Source organism: Gracilinanus agilis, chromosome 2 (assembly GCF_016433145.1).
Source record: "Gracilinanus agilis isolate LMUSP501 chromosome 2, AgileGrace, whole genome shotgun sequence".
Classification (NCBI taxonomy): Eukaryota; Metazoa; Chordata; class Mammalia; order Didelphimorphia; family Didelphidae; genus Gracilinanus; species Gracilinanus agilis.
In genome coordinates, this window is record NC_058131.1 from 557,523,699 (window position 1) to 557,542,566 (window position 18,868).

The following is an 18,868-nucleotide window of genomic DNA, read 5'->3' on the forward strand; positions in this document are numbered from 1 at the left end:
TGGGGGTGGCTGTGGGGGTGGGGGTGGCTGTGGGGGTGGGGAGGTCTAATGTGAAAGATTTTACAGAGGAGTTTGAAACATATTTTATCTTTAAGAGCTTGGTCCTCTCATTGCCCCAAGGTTCGCTCAGCTCCATACCCACTCCGGGATCCTCTAGATTCCCAAATGCGAATCTGGGTAAAGAGAGGACGTAGTTGTTGGGTACCAGGTGGGTATCCGTTATTCCCGGCTCCTGGAACCGGTCGGTAGACCCTTTATTCCCTCGGGCTCCTCGGTCTCGAACTCATTCCGGGGCCGTGGGGTGGTGGAATCTTAGACTCCAGCCGCGTCCCCGGAGGCCGGAGCCAGGAAACTGTAGGCGATCAAGTCATTTGAAATGAAGGCGGCCTTAAAATGAAAGATAGAAAGAGAATCTCGGTTTTCTTTCCGCTCAGAAAATAGAATCCGAAAAAAAAAAAAAAAACACTCGATGAATTGCTTTCAAACAAGGAGATAAAGACGAATGCCGGAAGGAACCTACAGAGGTAGCGTGGCCGAGCGGTCTAAGGCGCTGGATTTAGGCTCCAGTCTCTTCGGAGGCGTGGGTTCGAATCCCACCGCTGCCATGAGAATCCATTTTTAATTTAAAAATAAATTTACTATTTAAAAATTTCCTTGTTACCTTGTGAATATATATAAAAACGTTCTTGAAAGAATACGGAAGTCCGCTGGTGTTAATCACTTAAATTTGTTAACATTTTCAACAAAGCGTGTAGAAGGTGTTATTGTTTTAAACCATTTAAGGGTCAAACTCTTATAAACAGCATGTCAGGCAACTGTGCTAAATTGGGGATCCAGAAAAAGGTAAAAAGCAGTCCCTGGTCTCAATGAGACAACGTGAAAAACAAAGTCCAAACAAGATATATGCAGGATAAATCGGAGATAATCAACAAGGTGGATAAGGAAAGGCTTCTTGTAGAAGGTGGAGTTTTAGCTGGGACTTGGAGGAAGCCAGTTCACCCAGGAGGCAGTTGGGTAGGTAAAGCATTCCGGGCCTGGGATACAACCAGTAAAAGTGCCAGAGATAAGAGGCAGAGTGTCTTGTTCATGGAAAAGCAAGGAGGCCAGCAGTCACTGGATCTCAACGTACAGTGGGAGTCATGGGTAGGAGAGTGTGTAAGATGCAAAGGGACCTGAAAGATGAGTGGAAGGCAGTTTAGAATGGGGCTTTTAACTTGAAACAGAAATTTTTATATTTGATCCCAGAGGCAATAGAGAGCCATTGGAATTTAATGAGTATGGAAAAGGTTGAACCTGTGCTTTAGGAAGATCACATCCACAGCTAAATGAAGTATGGCCTGGAGATTAGAGGCAGGTAGACCACCAGCAGGCTTTTGCAGTAGTCTAGGATTGAAGTGATGAAGGTCTGCACTAATGTGTTGGCAATTGAGGGGTAGAGGTAGAATCTGGTTAATTATGAAGGTAAAATCTACATGCCTTAAATAGATGATAACATCGTTTCTGTCATCTAGGCAATGTTGTTTTATACCCCAGTCAGTTAAACTGCTATAAGTGGGCACTAGTCTCTAGAAAGCAGACCTTTTGCTGAACAGTTAAGTGCTTGCTTTTCGTTTTCCTTTGTTTATATTTTCTTAAAAAGATAAATTGTTTTAACCCAAAGAACATAAACACTAACAAAAAGGAAAGAAAACCAAAAGGATAAAAAAAAAAGCAACAAAATAACCACTGGAAAATTAAGTAAAACAACACAGTAAAGTGATTGCTAATACATTGCCTCTTGTTAAAAAAAAAAAAAAAGGAAAACCTTATGTTTTAATATGTTTAGGTCCTAGCAACAGTGTCCATTACATTTAACATGAATTATGTTACAACTTAATGTTGTTTGCTTACAAAATTGTAGCTCATATGCATTTTTTTTTCATTCTTTGGAAAGGACTTTGAGGATGACTAGGCCAACTCATACTGGAAACAAGAATTCTTAATTTGGAGTCTGAGAAATGTGTTGGATAGATAGACAAATGGACAGGCAGAGATAGAGAGATTTAGATTTAAACTCAAAAGACAAAAAAGACATATAACAATTTAGACATTTGTTTTGTTTGATGATGCTTTTTTTTTTTTTTTTTTGCTTTTTCTTTAGTATAAGGATAAGGAAAGAGAGACTAGGGATGAAGTAGCAAAAGAAAAAAAAGAAAGGAAAGAAAAAAGAAAAATGGGTCATTGAAGCATTTTTAGAAATTCACAGTAGAAAACAAAAGGAAGGCTATAGATAAGGACAACTTAAAAGTAACATATTGAATATATTAAAAAGCCAAATGTATATAATATAGATATCATGTACAATCCTTTTCAATTCTATTACATAAATGTAAAAGGCCTACTTTATTTGATCTTTGTTAAGGATTTTTAAAAAAGCATACTCTAATAAGGAAGGAAGAAAGCACATTGGAGTCATGAGTCCTGGGCTTTAGTCCTAGCTTTACCACTAATTTGCTGGGTTACACTGGATAGGTTCTATCTCCTTCCTGAACTTCAATTCCATAAATCACAGGCAATAGGTTAGATGTTCTCCCAGGTTCCAGCTCTGACATTCAGTGTTCTAGGAAATAGTTATGATATAAAAAAGATTATAATCCTTTCCTATCCAAATAGGTTCATGATCACATATATTTCCAGCCTCCCTCCAACAAGTCATATTACAACCAACCTATTCATGCTTGCTTATTCTGAGAGATTCTGGTTCGTGTCCTCCCAGAAGTTCAAAGTAGGAGTCCTACCTAGAATTCTGGAGGCCTTCTTACTTCCAAACCTTCTCAACTGCAATTTACCTTTCATCTTGCTATTTGACTAACATTTCTAGCACTGTTCCAATCATATCATTCCTCCATTTAAACAAATTCAGTGGCTTCTAATAATTTAGATAACTCATCTCCAACTTTATTTCCCAGTGCTCATACTATTCCCCATGTTACTAGCCCAGGAGTTCTCAAAGATTGGTCCAAAGAACCCTGGGAATCAATTAATCTTTTCGGGGATTTTTCAAGGTCAAAATTATTTCAATAATGACATATGTTATTTGCTAGAGACAACACATCAAAATTTATAGGATGTAACCAAAGAAGTACTATGTGGAAAATTTTTATCTATCTAAATACTCACATCAATAAGATAGAGAAAAAACAGATGAATGAATTGGGCATTCAATTTTAAAAAATCCTAGAAAAGGACAAATTAAAAATCCCCAATTAAACACTAAATTGGAAATCTTGAAAATTCAGGGAGTGAGTAATAAAACTGAAAGTAAGAAAACCATTGAACTAAAAAAAAGACAAAGAGTTGGTTTTATGAAAAAATAAATAAAATAGACAAAACAATGGCTAACTTGATTAAGAAAATCTTATTACCAGTATCAAAAATGAAAAAGGCTAAATCATGGCCAATTAAGAAGAAATTGAAGCAATTATTGGAAATTATTTTGCCCAACTATATGCCGATAAATCTAATAATCTAAGTGAAATAGATAAATACTTATAAGAATATAAACTACCCTGATTAACAAAAGAGGAAATAGAATACTTAAACAACCCTATCATAGGAAAAAGAAAATGAACAAACCTTTGAAGAACTACCTATGAAATAGGCCCCAGAGATAGATGGACTCACAAGTAAATTCTACCAAACTTTCAAAGAACAACTAACTGCAATATGACATAAACTATTTAGAAAAATAGGAAAAGAGGGAATCCTTCCAAACACTTTTCATTACATAAGGTGATATCTAAACTAGGAAGAACTAAAATAGAGAAAGAAAACTATAGACCAATATCCCTAATGAACATTGATGCAAATATTTTAAATAAAATACTAGCAAGGAGATTACATCATTATACCAAAAGAATCATATTCCACAATCAGGTGGGTTTTATACCATTAATGTAGGAGTGGTTCAATATTAGGAAAATCATCAGCATAATTGATCATATCAATAACAAAACCTACAGAAACTATATGATTATTTTAATAGATGCAGAAAATGTATTTTACATAATATAACACCCATTCCTTATAAAAACATTAGAAAACAGTGGAATAAATGGAACCTTCCTTAAAGTGATAAATGATATCTATCTAAAACCATCAACAAGCATTGTTTGTAGTAGGGACAAACTAAAATCCTTTCCAATAAGATCAGGGGTAAAGCAAGAATGCCCACCACTACTATTGTATTGTATTACTGTACCATTAATTAATGTATTAATATTGTATTGTATTACTGTACCAATAAGTGCAGGAAAAGAAATTGAAGGAATTAAAATAGGCAATGAAGAAACAAAGTTATCACTCTTTGCAGATGATATGATGATATACATAGAGAATCCTAGAGAATCAATTAAAAAGCTAATAGAAATAATTAACAACCAGCAAAGTCTCAGGATACAAAAACAAACCTTCAAAACCATCAACATTTCTATTTACCAACAGCAAGAGATAAAAAGGAAATTCCATTCAAAATAACTCTAGAAAATGTAAAATGCCTAGGAGTATACCTACCAAAATAAAAAGAGCAACTATATGAACACAATTACAAAACACTTCACACAAATAAAATTAGACCTAAACAATTGGAAAAACATTAATCACTTATTGGCTAAGCCAATAGAGGAAAAATGGCAATTATACCTAATTAATTTACTTTTCCATGGCCATACCAATCAGATTACCCAAAAATAATTTCAAAGAACTAGAAAAATAACAATGTTCATCTGGAAGAACAAAAGTCCAAGAATATCAAGAGAATTAATGAAAAAAAATATGAAAGAAAGAGGCCTGGCTGTACCAGATCTTGTACTATACTATAGTGGAAATCATCAAAACAATCTGGTTCTGGCTAAGAAAGAGTAGTGAATTGATGGAATAGATTAGGTAATCAGCACATGGAAGTTAAAGTCCATAGCATTCCTCAAATGTGAAATGGTCAAAGCAATAGGCAGTTGTCAGAAGAAGAAATTAAAACTATTCATAGTCATATGAAAAAATGTTCCAAATCACTATTGATTAGAGAAATACAAATTAAAATAACTCTGAAATACCACCTCATATCTGTCAGACTGGGTAACATGACCAAAAAGAAAAATGATAAATGTTGGAGGGGATATGAGAAAATTGGGGGTACTAATACACTATTGGTAATTGGTATTGATAATACACTATTATCAGATTTTCTCCATGTACTTCAACCAAAACTATGTATCCCACAAAATTGAATGAAGAGGTAGAGATAAGAATTCAGTTGTCTATTAAGCCAGAAGTTAAAGATATTTTCCAAAATATATAAAACAATGCTACCTTTCACAGTAATTTTCTTGTTTTAGAAAAAATATTTATTTCAAGTTAAATATGTTATTTATGTTAACATATATCATTACCTTTTATTGTGTAGTTATTATTTTTAAATGAGTTAACATTTTATCAGCTTTTATTTCTAATGTAGTCAATAGATATGATCCATATAAAAAAAGTTATTTGTCTTTCTCAATAATTTCTAAGGTCAATTAATATAGTTAATAACTACAAAGGTATTTTGAGGCCAAAAAGTTTGATTAAAGTTGCTATGTTAGACTATTCCAAGTACATATTTCTCATCCTGCCATGTCTTATCCTGTACTTTTGCTCATGTATCCCTCAGACCCAGAATGAATGTTACCTCCTTTGACTCCATATCTCAACTCCTACCTTCTCTTCTTGTAAGACCCAATTCAGCTTGTACTTCTAAATAAAATCTTTCATGACCCCCCTCCACATCCCAAGGAAAAGCCATCCATTTCTTTCGGTCAACTCATATTTCCTTTGCCTAGGGGGGAGGGAGTATATGAGATTCTTTGATTGGACTTCTTTTCACTTATCTAGCTTTCTTTTACAACATAATTCTTTTGTCTTTCTCCCATTTCTACCCCACTCCCAAATCCAGAAGAGAAATATGTATGATATTTTTATTTGTATCCCTTGGAGCAAATAGTTCCTTGGACCACCTTCTAAAGATTTATCTCCATCCAGATCTCTTTGTGTGACTTTGACCGCCAGATATCCAAATTCTACTGTATCTCTGCTCTTTTTTTAAAGGAGAGCTAAAGGGTATAACCCAAGTATATAAACTTGGTGTCTATCAATTAATCATTTTCAATGTTATGTCAATGCAGCAACCCCTGACAATAAAATAAAATTTATTGATTTTCAAGGTACCACCTTCAATGGCAGAGAAAAGTCCTCATTAGTTGGGGCAATGGAAATCTAGGAAAATCAATCAATGGTAATATTAGTAGGTGGGGAATCTGTGGCTTACAATAACCATACATCAATAATACTTTCAAGATAAGAATATACCTAGTATGCCACAGAATCAATAAACAATTGTTGAATTATTGAAGCCCTAAGTCCAACTGAACAGTATGATGTGATGGAAACAATTTATACCTTAACACAAAGATTATAAATTTGAACTGACAAAAACTTAAACCAGGATACAGTGGCCTACCAACTGATACACTTTCCCAGAAGATAAATTACACTTTAGGAAAAGAAGCAGTTTGTGGGATAAGCTTTACATTTGTTCTAGTCTCTACAATGTTCAAGGGGCATACCAGGTGTTCAGGAAAGACCTATGTCTGGTGTTAGGGCTTGCTGAGCCCTTTTCAGGGCTGCTCATTCTCCTTTGGTGCCTACTTATCATCCAGCTCTCTCCTGTGACTCTAAGAAGCTGTAGAAAGCACAATGACTACATCCTAGTAAACTGTTTTGGCAAGTGGGCAAAACCAGATTGAAGGTAACTGATGGGCCTGAAACCCATTGGTGAGAGAGAGGTGTTTACCCCAAGCACAAAGACTTCTGGAGGAATGTATTGATAAGAACAATTTGTTCCAATAGTGATGAAGGAAAAGGAAGCAGTCATTGTGGATCACTTAGAACTTGGCTAGACTTCAAAGAAGCCAAATTCATTTATTGTATCCTAAGGCAATACCAATTATTTTGACTTTTGTCTTACCACTGGATTTTGATGACTCTTGAAGAGAGAATGAAGCTGATAACTTTGTGCAACTCTACCTCACTTAAATCCAATGTATGATCCAGTTAAAAGATCACCAGTGATGTCATTTTTGTATGAAAGGCAACAACCAACCGATAACATCCAAATCATTCCATACTGGTCTGTGTCTTGTGACAATCCCAGCCTATGACTGAATTTCCTTCTGCTTTTGGTGGCTCTTTTCTTCAGTGCAAAAAAAAAATCTCCCTATTGCCAATCATCTCCAATTTGCAGGGGACAAGATCCCTGGACCTTTCCAATTCATTAGTTTGCTTCCAAGTCCAAACATACCCATTTGGGGATCACTATTTAGTTATCCATACTCAAGCAAAAAATAAAACACAAAGAGCAGTCTAAGTCCCAAGTCCCATATTCAGGCTTGTTTAAAACCATATATGTGCTTTAGTTGCCATGTGTTTGATGTTTTCCATTTCTGTGAGAGTGAGGGAATAGCACCAACTCCACCCTTAATCCACCAAGAGAGGCTCAGAGACACCTGCTCTAATAGACAGATTGGAAAAGAAGAAAAAGAGTTGATCAATTCCTTTTTAAATATCTACTAATATCAACCACTCTCCTTGCTAAGGAATCATTCAGGAAATTGCTTCTTCATTTCAAATTATAATCTATTCAATGTTGTGCTCTGTATATCTCCCCGGAAATAGTTAGAGAAGGTCCTGTGAACTTTTCCTAAGGTGGCCCTGACTTTCCTACCCTCATACATTCTCAGTGAGGCATAAGTTCAGTGATATTGGTCTTAGTTATGTATGTCAAACATCCTTACCAAAATGTGAGCTCCATAAGGACAGAATCCTTTCAATTTACCTCGGGGTTTATCACAATACTTTGTATCCTGTAGGTGCTTTAAAATTAATCGTGTTATATTCTGAGGGATTTATGGAAAAGAACGCTACCCACATTCAGAGGAAGAACTACAGGAGTGGAAACAGAAGAAAAACAACTGCTTGAACACATGGGTTGAGGCGGACATGATTGGGGATGTAGACTCGAAACTACCACACCAATGCAACTATCAACAATTTGGAAATAGGTCTTGATCAATGACACATGTTAAAACCAGGGGAAATACACATCTGCCATGGGGGGGGGAGGGGAAAATTAGGGGGGGTGAAGGGGAAAGTAAGAGCATGAATTATGTAACCATGTTAACTTTTCAAAAAATAAATATTAATAAATGCTTAAAAAATTAATTGTGTTATAATTCCCATTATGAGATACTGCCAATACAAATTCATCCTTTGCTGAGTCTCTAGTCTAGGAAACAATGGTGTAATTAGAACTGTTGATCTCTAGCCACTGGTCTCTGACCTCCTGGGGATTTTTGTTTTTGTTTTTTGCTTTTTGTTCTTCTTTTTTGAGGCTCAGAAATCAGGCTATTCTCAGACTCTTGGATTCCTGATGGATTTTGCAGCTCATTAGAATCTAGATTTTCTCTGTGGTAGTTCTCCATATGATATTTGGCATTCCCTAGTGGCTGACTGGTTAACTCCATGGAATTAGATGCTATCTCCAGGGGGAACATTCCTAACATTCATATGTTTTTCCATCTGAATAAGACATATTTCTTAGGATTCAGGAACTTCTTTGTGAAAGAAGTACTTTCTGGACCAGGTCTATAACTAGACCAGAGTCTGGAGTATTTGGGGACATCATCTTATTGGAGGATATCCATGTTTCAGCTGGAAATCAACCCAACTACTTATGAGAGGACAAAGGAGACACTCATTTGAAGTATGAAGATTCAATGAAGTCTGCTCAAGTTTTTTGAACTCAATTGACTTTAATACTGCTAACATTCTCCTTTTTTGCTGAATTAGCCAAAGGTAGGGGAGGGGGGAGGTTGGAAAGAACATAGAAGTGAGGGGCTATAGTGTGCTTGAAAGCCCATCACTGGCCGGCTCACCTGTCAATTAGCATCAGGTCAGAGATAAATTATGCAACTATAAAACAATTTCTTTCTGGCCTGATGGTATTTGAGAGCTTGCCCAGTTAGTGACATTGGAAGAGAGCTGGAGAGTAACCTTCCTCTGTGTTTGTATATACTTTATGACTACTTTTAAAATCCTATTGCTACAAAACTCCTACATCTGCTCACGAAATATTTTCATTGTTTATTTATTTTTGCAAAGAAAGTAATTATTTTTCAGATATAAATTCTCCCTACAACAGACCTCTGAGAGTGAAATTGTGGGAAAATTGAGACTTGGAACCACAGTTGCTTTTCTCATTGTGATTCATTGTTGTAAATAGAATTAGACATCGTAAAACCTAAAATTTCTATAATTCAATGGATTGTTGATTTCTGGGAGCCATATGAGCCTACTTTCCTTCTGATCTGATTATTTTCTTGGAAGAACTCCTATATTCCAGTCTGCTTGGAAATATTAATAATATTCTTATGTGCAACTGATTGGCAATAGGCTCAAATCACATTTGTGCAATAGGCTCAAATAATCTTTGCATTATTTATATTATATGACTTTATTTCATCTGTACCTTCATTGACTTAAAAATTGTGGTTGGATAAACTAATGCTTATGAATTAAATTTTCTCCATTATTTTTTTCAGGTACTAAAAGAGTTCTCCTTGCTCTCCTCTTGTCTGGATAAATATAACCTTTCACTTCAACAGACGAACACTAATAATTGGTCCTCATTTCCTGTTCTGGTTTTTTTTTTAAACATAATTGATTTCTGGATTAGGTTAAAGTGGCATATTTCATGGCAAAGAGTCAGTGGAATAAGAAATGTCTTTCTTTTTGACCTATATACATTTATAGTTCCTCGCTACTCTGTAATAGAATGTTTAAGGAGTAGGATTTTGCTGGACTTAATTCAAGCTTATGCAGCAGATTTCAAAGTGTGACTTCCAGTCACTCCCCATGCTCAAACATTCATATTCCATGTTTGTTTATTATAAGATAAATTATTTTCCTCATGATTAGAGTCTCTTTGTAATATTTATGCCCCTATCTCTTTAATTTACTCCAATTCCTAAATCTTCTATGTAATACTAAGAGGAAAAATATTGGTGTTTGTCTGTTTTTTGGTTCCTTTATCAGATATCTCAACTTTGAGAATGCCATGGAGAAAGGGGTGTTGAAGATGAGAATGGGTAGATAATCTGCTCCCTAATCTCAAACTTTCTTCACTATCAATACTATTGTTTGAAACTTCTTTGGCCCAAGATGAGTTGAGAAATGTGACAAATGCTAAGGGAATATCATGGAGTTTCATGTTCAATGACCTTTCCAGATTTGATGAGAACAGCAAATGGGAAATTTCCATTGAAGTATAATTTCCCTGTCTTCCAGGAGCTTGTTCTTCTCTTTCTTTGTCTCAGCCCCTCATCCCGTGGGATCACCTTTCCAGAGAATTGCTGTCCTCTGGGCTCCTGCTCTTGGTCCAGTCCTCCGTGTAAAGCATCTCCACTAGCAACTACTACTAATATTATGCATTGAGGATTCTCTCATTAAAAAGAACTATTCAGAAGCAAAAAGTCTCCCTTAATTTCTTTCCTTCCAGTGCTTGGCACCAGAGAGAATGGAACTAAAACTCAAAGAATGGACCACAGCCAGTGCATCCTCTACATAAAACCAGTTATTGAGGGCAAAAGAATTGGTCCTAAAGGGAACATCTTTCAAGCAGAGACTTTCTTAAAGAAACTGTGAGTGCGAAGATATGTTCTTTATTCTCTGAATCTTTTAAATAATAACATCCTGAGATAGTTTAAGCCTTGTGAGGTTATTCTTCTCTTCAAATAAAGTCTTTGTCAAGTAATGATAATTATGGGATCACTCTGTCTGAACCATATTCTAATTTCAATGGTAGTTTAATCTAAATTGATATCTTACTCTATCCCAAGACCAATAATAAAAACTGGGACAATATTATGGAGATTAGTAGATACCCTCAAAGGAGAGAAATGTGTGATCTTGAGTAAGAAATTTAGTTAAAGAAATTTTACTTCTCTAAGGCCTCAGTTTCCTCACTTGTAAAATGACAAGTTTGGCCAGGTTTGCTTTAAGGTTCCCTCCAACTCTAGATATAAGGTCCTGAATTGTTTGGTGCTGTTTAGCTTGTGGACCTCTTGACCATTAAAAAGAACAGGTCTGATTCAGTTCACTCAAGATTAAAAAGAATGCTCAGTTTACAAGGCAGAACAGGAGTGTCTTTGGGCCACACCCAGGTAGGAAAGTACAAGAAGAACAGGTAGTTAACCCCAGGCACATAATCCCTTGTTTTTTCCTGATTTTTTTCCCATATAGAAGTACTCCATGGTAGGTATAAGGTTGTTTGTTTGTTTTTTTAAATCATCTGAATCATGCTGCAAACCATGGGGATAAGACCCTGACAAGGACATGATACAAAGAGTGAACAGTGAGTGCTAGAAAGGATAGAAAATTCCTATTTTCATCTCCACCAAGGGTGACCTCTGTTAAGAGAATCCTGGGGAGTTTTTGGTGGAAATGAAAGGAGATTTCCCTCCCTTCACCTAGTCACCCAAAGTGAACCCCTTGAGAACATCCCCTAGATTCATCTCTCACTGTAGGTTAGGATAGATTGGCTTTATAGCAATTCCAGCAGATTTGGATACAGGCCATTGTTACAAAGGCCCTCATACCTTGGGAGATGAAAGCCCCTCAGAGTCTTTTTTATCATGCAAGAGGTGACAATTCCCCTTGCTCTGGTAGGCTTCTCTAATTATAATCATTTACAACTCAGAAATGTCATATAAGCAAATCTTTTCTTTTTCTGTGATAAATATTAACCAAGGTTTTGCTTAAGGAAACATTAAAGCAAATAAAGGAACAAGGATTTTGGGGATCACTCAATACAGGAAAAAGCATGCTGGTATTGAAATAGCTAGGATAATTTTTTAAAAATTAAGTTATTGGAACTGTGGGAGTAGAAATACAAAAGAAAAACATATGACCAATCATGTGGTTCAATGGGGATATAATTGGGGTTTTAGCATTAAAAGATCACTCTATTGCAAATATGAATAACATGGAAATTGGTTTTGAACAATGATACAAATACCCAGTGGAATTGCTTGTCAGCCTGGGTGGGTTGGGGGTGGGGGTGGAGAAGAGGGGAAGGAAAGAACACGAATTGTGTATCCATGGAAAAATCTTATAAATAAATAAAAATTTTAACAATTAAGTTCTTGGGGTAGGCAGTCTTTCTTAGGGAATGTTATACTCAGAACTTGAACTATTTAGATCACAAGAATCTCTACTTTATTTCAGGTAACAGAAGATAATAGAGGAGATAGAGTGGACCTGGCCTCAAGAGATTTTCATTCAAGTTCTAATTTGAACACTTAATAATTATACTAAAGTCACTTAACATGCTTCTTCAACTGCAAAGTGAGATCTACCTCATTGGATTATTATAAATAAAGGGTTTTGATTCACTCAAAATGCTATATCAATAAGAATTATTATTATTGGGTCCCCAGAACTTAGAGGATTCACTTCTGACTTTGTTAATGATCACAGGTTTGACTTACCTTCAGTTGGAGGTGCTTTGGAATTGGGAGTCCTCTTTTCCTGGACAAATCATGTTATTTTTCCTCTAGTTTTAAGGATATGACCTGTCCACCTCTTGTCTCCCTAAGTGACTCCAAAATGAATGAGTACCATCTTTTAGCATATGAAAAACGAGGAAAGATGGGATTGTGTCACTGAGGCCCAAGATCTTAGGAAGGGACACAAATCACTTTATGTTCAGAGACAGATCTAGAAGGAACCATAAAGGTCATTGAGTACACCTCATTTTACAAATGAAAAAAATTTTACATTTTAAAATTTTACTCATTTTACAAATGAAAAAAAAAAATGAGCATGTGTGACCTTTCTGAAATTCATTAAAGTTAGACCTCCAGCATAGGAGTATGTATGACTAGCATGAAGTATGACTTCCAGTGATTCCCCAGTGATTCATATGTTGTATTTATTTATTACATGAGAAGTCCTAGATTTGAATCAAGCTCTGCTACTTACTACCTATGTGGCCTTTGGGCAATACATGTATATGCTCCAGATTTCAAATTCATAATATCAAAAAATCATAGGATGTGTGTGACCCTGGGCAAGTCACTTGACCCTCATTGCCTACCCTTACCACTCTTCTGCCTTGGAGCCAATATACAGTATTGACTCCAAGAGAGAAGGTAAGGGTTTAAAAAAAAATCATAAGATAGAAGTTGAAGGGACTTTAGTAATATCAAGCCTAACTTTCTGAATGAGCAGAAGAGGAGGCCCAGAGAGATTATATTATTTGTCCAAAGTTATATATGTAGTTTGTAACATTAATGGTAACATATAACAGAATTGACATTTGAATTCAGATCCTCTTCAAATCCACTGTTATTTCTAACAATCTGTGACTTCCATTACATCTCTAAAAATGCAGGAGGAGAAGGAGATTGGCATCTAAGGTCCCTTCCAGATGTTTACATCAGCCTTTTTATTTCCTGGTAAGACACTTGTCAATATATTGTTTGTGGTCTAGTGGGCATAAAAACTAGCATAAGACTTGGGTTCAAATTTTTGGTTTAAATCTTGGTTCAGATACTTTCTTCCCATGCTTTGACTCCTAGAGAGAGGGGGTGGGGGTTGGGAGACAGAGACGGAGACAGAGACCGACAGACAGACAGACAGAGACAGAGGGAGAGAGAGGTGGGGGAGTGAGTTTTATAAAGGTATATATGCATAAAGTTGCAAGTGATACAAAACTAAGATACTGGATAACAAAATCAGGTTTCAAAAGGATTTTGATAGGCTAAAAGAATGAGTCAAATCCAACAAGGCAAAATATAATAAAGAAAGCAAAAAGTCTACACCCACATTTTTAAAAATCAGCATAACAAGTACAAAATAGGGGAAGACACATTTAAATTGCTATTAATATAAAATTGTTTAAAAGATTTAGGAGGTTTGGTTATCTCAGTATGAATACATATATATGTACTCATACTCAGATAACTGAGATGTATATGTATATATATGCTTTTAGAAAAGAGGTTCTCAAAAATAGCTTTAACTTCTTTAGGAGGCAGGGCGTTCTCTTTTATGGGAGGTCTTAAATAAAGACTGGATAGATATTTCTTGAAGATATCATAAATAAGATTCTGTCAAATATAGTTTATATTACATATAGACTCTGAGGTCCTTTCCAATCCTGAGACTCAGTTAGGGCACCAATTCTAAGCAAGGGAAAAAACTAAGCAGTATATGTAGGATTCCATTTTTTTAATTTTGCCTTTAATTGTAAACCAGTATAGATGAGATAGAAGAACAAGGTCACCCCAGCTTGCACAATGGGATAATCCAGTTCTGACTTGGGTTATGGTGTTCAGTTATTTCCAACTCTATTCCCCCATTTGGAGTTTTCTTTGCAAAGATACTAGAGTGACTTGCTATTTCCTTCTCCAGCTTATTTTATAGAGGAGGAAATTGAGGTAAACAGGATTAAGGTACTTGCCTTGGGTCACACAGATAGTAAGTGTGAGATTAAAGTTGAACTCGGGAATCTTCTTGAATCTAGACTCAGCACTCTAACCACCGTACCACCTAGCTACCCATTTGACTTGGGTTGAATGATTTTGAATGTTACCTCAGAAAAACACTTTTGGATTTTCCTGTTTTCAGCTTTGTCTGGGATATTTGCTAGTTTCTCAATTAGTTTGCATCAATGAAAGAATGACATAACTTCACAGTATAAGAAGGGCAGAAAGTGAAGGAAGGAGGCTCTTTGTTTGAAGGTTATGGTTTCTACACTTGACTTTAGCTTTTCTTTAAAGATATCCCAACCGTATACTTGGACAAGAATATTTATAGCAGCTCTTTCTGTGGTGACAAAAAATTGGAAATTGAGAGGAACTGGGGAATGGCTGAACAAATTGTGGTACATGTTGGTGATAGAATACTATTATGCTATAAGAAACAATAAGCAAGATGATTTTAGAAAAAGCTGGAAAGATCTACATGAACTGATCAAGAGTGAAATAAGCAGAACCAGGAGAACATTTTATATAGTAACAGCAATTTTGTATGATGATTAACTGTGAACTGGCTACTTCAGCAATACAAGAATACAGGACAGTTTTGAAGGGCTTATGACAAAGAATGCTACCTACCTCCAGAGAAACAACAGTTAGAGCCAGATGCAGATCAAAGCATACTATTTCATATATTGGTTTATTTATGTTTTTTTGGGGGGGAGGGGTTAGTTTTATAACAGTATTATCTTACGACAATGATCAATAGAGAAGTATGTGTGCATTATATATAAATAACCCAGATCAAATTACTTACCATCTCTGAGAAGAGGGAAAGAAAGGAGGGAGGGAGACTATTTTTATCTTATAGTTTCAGAAAACACATGTTGAAAATTGTTATTAGATGTAATTGGGAAAATAAAATATCTTTGAAAAAATATCCCAACCAATCTGTTAAAAGAGGACACTAATTCCATTTGGTTATAGTATAATCTCTTAATGAGGAAAGAATACGAGGAGGTTAGGGATAGGTAAGTACCATTAATGTATATTCTTTTTCACTATCTCTTCATTGTCCAACAGGTGAGAAAACCAGTGGTTATGGGCAGGAATCAGAGCAGTGGTGTAACTGAATTCATCCTGGCAGGCTTCCCCACTCTTCACAGCATGCAAACTGAGCTATGTTCAATATTCCTGCTAGTGTACCTGCTGACCTTAATGGGCAATATGGTGATTATAAGTGTGGTAGGAGTTGATCCCCGTCTGCAGACTCCTATGTACTTTTTCCTGGGGAACCTGTCATGTCTAGAGATACTGATCACTTCTGTGATTATTCCCAAGATGCTGACTAACTTCTTTTCAGGTCAACATACCATCTCTTTCACTGCTTGCATTGCTCAATTCTATTTCTACTTCTGCCTTGGGGCTTCTGAATTCCTGCTACTGGCTATCATGTCTGTGGATCGGTACCTTGCTGTTTGTCATCCCTTGAGATATCCCATACTGATGCGTGGGGCCATATGCATACGATTGGCTCTGGTTTGTTGGGCAGGGGGTCTTCTCCCTGTGCTTGGTCCTACAGTGGTTGTGGCCTTGCTTCCTTTTTGTGGCCATGATGTGGTGATCCAACACTTCTTTTGTGACAGTGGTCCCCTGCTTCGCCTGGCATGCACCAATACCAAGCAATTGGAAGAAGTTGATTTTGCTTTGGCCTCAGTGGTCATCATGATCTCCCTTCTGCTTACTGCAACTTCTTATGGTCATATTGTTTTGGCTGTATTTCGAATACCCTCAGCCTCAGGTCGACAGAAAGCCTTCTCCACCTGTACCTCCCATTTGATGGCAGTTACACTCTTCTATGGAAGTGCCATCTTTCTCTATGTCCGGCCATCACAAAGTAGTTCTGTTGGCACAAACTGGGCAGTGACAGTGGTGACCACATTTGTTACACCACTAATGAACCCTGTTATTTATACCCTTCGAAATGAAAGAGTGAAGGAAGCTTTAAGGGATATGCTTAAGAAGGGGTTAGCTGCTTGTTCTGGGCATCCTTGATATCCTTAGGGCTAGGCTAGAAAAAAAATGAAATGAAAAGGAAAGAGTCAGAGGACAGAGTAGATTTGAGTACATTTGCCTCGACATTCTGCACATATTTTAGTACTTTATGAGAGTTACTCTTGTTTCCATACCTGAGAGTACTTTGATCCTGGGAAAATCTTTCCCATTAGCCATTTTCATTCTACTAACATCTTGAGTAACAATAAGTTGCAGAATTTTAGAACTAGCAAGTATCTCAAGAATTATGTACTTTATTCTTATTTTTTTTCCCCAAGAAAGAATTCACAAGCCAAAATAAGTAATCACTGTCATTACCAAATATAGATACCAACTGGATTTCCTAACAGTCTTTGGGGGCTCTTTCTGATTGATTAATTATTATTAATTATTATTGATGTATTTATTATGAATAATTAATGAATAATAGTATATTAATTAATTAAGCCTCCTTAAAGTCAATAAGGTTGCCATAAATATTTTACCTAATGAGCATAGGAAGAAATGCTAGTGGATCAAGTCTGCATAGATTGAGTCTGGGTCCTTTAAAACTTACTAGTTACACCTAAATATGTAAGAAAAAGAAGTAAAGAAAACTGAAAGAAGGGATTGATTTCCAGTGCTAGAAAAATGCCAGTAATCATAGAAGGCTGAGACCCCTGAAGGATTTTAAGGGTCATAACTTTTGATCAACTTCAGTCAGGCAAAAGTTCTGGTAAAAGACTTTAATTTCTTATCTCTGGGATTTATTTCCTTTAATTATGCCACTTTCCCTTCCTGTCTTTTCTTAAATTCATATTTACTTTTATTGAAGTTGGGGTGGGGATAGACTTTTTTTTACTTATTTTGATGAATACTGTCATAAATTTAAAAAATTGACTGAAGTAAAACACTGGCCAATTGGATTTGATAAGTAATAGTTTCTGTGGCTCCTTCTAAAAACTGTGTTGTATAATTTTGCAACTATCTACCTCATAGGATGCTGGGGAGCAGATGAGCTCATGCCTATAATGTATTCAGAGGCTGATATGAGAGAAAGTTAATAAATGAGGTGATGTTCATCAGTGAGAACCTATCAGATAGTGATGGAGAAATAAGTGTACAGAGATGTTCCAGATAAAGAACAATTAAATTCAAGAGTTTGGTGAGTAGATTGATTTCAAAATGATCCAAAAACTAGGCACATTGAAAAACTTGAATGTCACTGGGAAACAATGGCTGATAGAAATAACTTCCTATCAGATATGTTGAACCAGTAGAAATCTTAAACTCAGCATGTCTATAACTGAATTCATTTTGTTTTCCCTACTATTAAGCACGATCTTCCCTCTTTCCAAATTTTTCTATTACTGACCAGATCACCACCATCCTTCCTTCTAGTCCCTCAGACTTACAACCTAGGTGTCATCCTATTCTCCTCATTGTCTCTCACCTCCCATATCAAATTTGTTACTGAGGTCTATTGAGTCATTTTTGCAACATCTCTGGAATACAGCCCCTTATAACCTCTTATATTCTTACCACTTTGGTGTAGGCCCTCATTATCTCACATCTGGACTCTTCAATAAACTACTGATTGGTCTGTCTGCCATATCTATCTATCTATCTATCTATCTATCTATCTATCTATCTATCTATCTATCTATCTATCTATGTATTGCCACNTATCTATCTATCTATCTATCTATCTATCTATCTATCTATCTATCTATGTATTGCCACCATCTAGTCCATCTTCCATTCAGTTTCACAAGTGATTTTCCTTACTTGTGGGTCCAGCCATGTCATCCTCTTTCCTATTCAATAAACTAGAGTGATTCCCTAGCACTTTCAGGATCAAATATAAAATCCTCTGATGTTCAAAAATCTTTCATAACCTATCTCCCCCTACCCTTACAGTATTCTTGCACGTTATACCTCCCATCTTTATATACTCTTTGACACAATGGCACTGACCTCCTTATCATTCCTATGGACAAATCATTCCATGTCTGAGCTTTTTCTCTGGCTGTCCCCTGTGCCTGGAATATCCTCCATCATTATCTCTATCTCTTGGATTGCTTGGAATCCTTCAAGTCCTATCTAAAATCCTACCATCTATGAAAAGTCTTTCCCAATCCCTCTTACTTCCAGTGCCTTTTCTCTATTGATTATGTCCTATTTATCCTGTTTATAGCTTGTTTGCACATCATAAGAGTTTTAAA

General features: G+C 36.1%; 1 protein-coding gene and 1 non-coding gene across 2 annotated transcripts; both read left to right on the top strand.

The window, feature by feature from the left end:
- Positions 1-502: 502 nt before the first annotated feature.
- Positions 503-16,664, top strand: LOC123234157 (olfactory receptor 6S1). The gene is made up of 2 exons (XM_044660098.1): positions 503-580; positions 15,693-16,664. The coding sequence occupies exons 1-2, from the start codon at positions 503-505 to the stop codon at positions 16,662-16,664; spliced, it is 1,050 nt and encodes a 349-aa protein (XP_044516033.1).
- On the top strand, positions 524-605 carry TRNAL-UAG. Its single transcript has one exon. It is a non-coding gene; the product is annotated as a tRNA-Leu (tRNA).
- Positions 16,665-18,868: the final 2,204 nt, after the last annotated feature.

What these genes read in the sequence shown, in the direction of transcription:
- LOC123234157 (XM_044660098.1), top strand. Translation starts at nt 503, where the DNA reads ATGCCGGAAGGAACCTACAGAGGTAGCGTGGCCGAGCGGTCTAAGGCG. An exon ending in GCTCCAGTCTCTTCGGAGGC is followed by an intron (nt 581 to 15,692) that starts GTGGGTTCGAAT and finishes ATTGTCCAACAG; the next exon opens with GTGAGAAAACCAGTGGTTAT.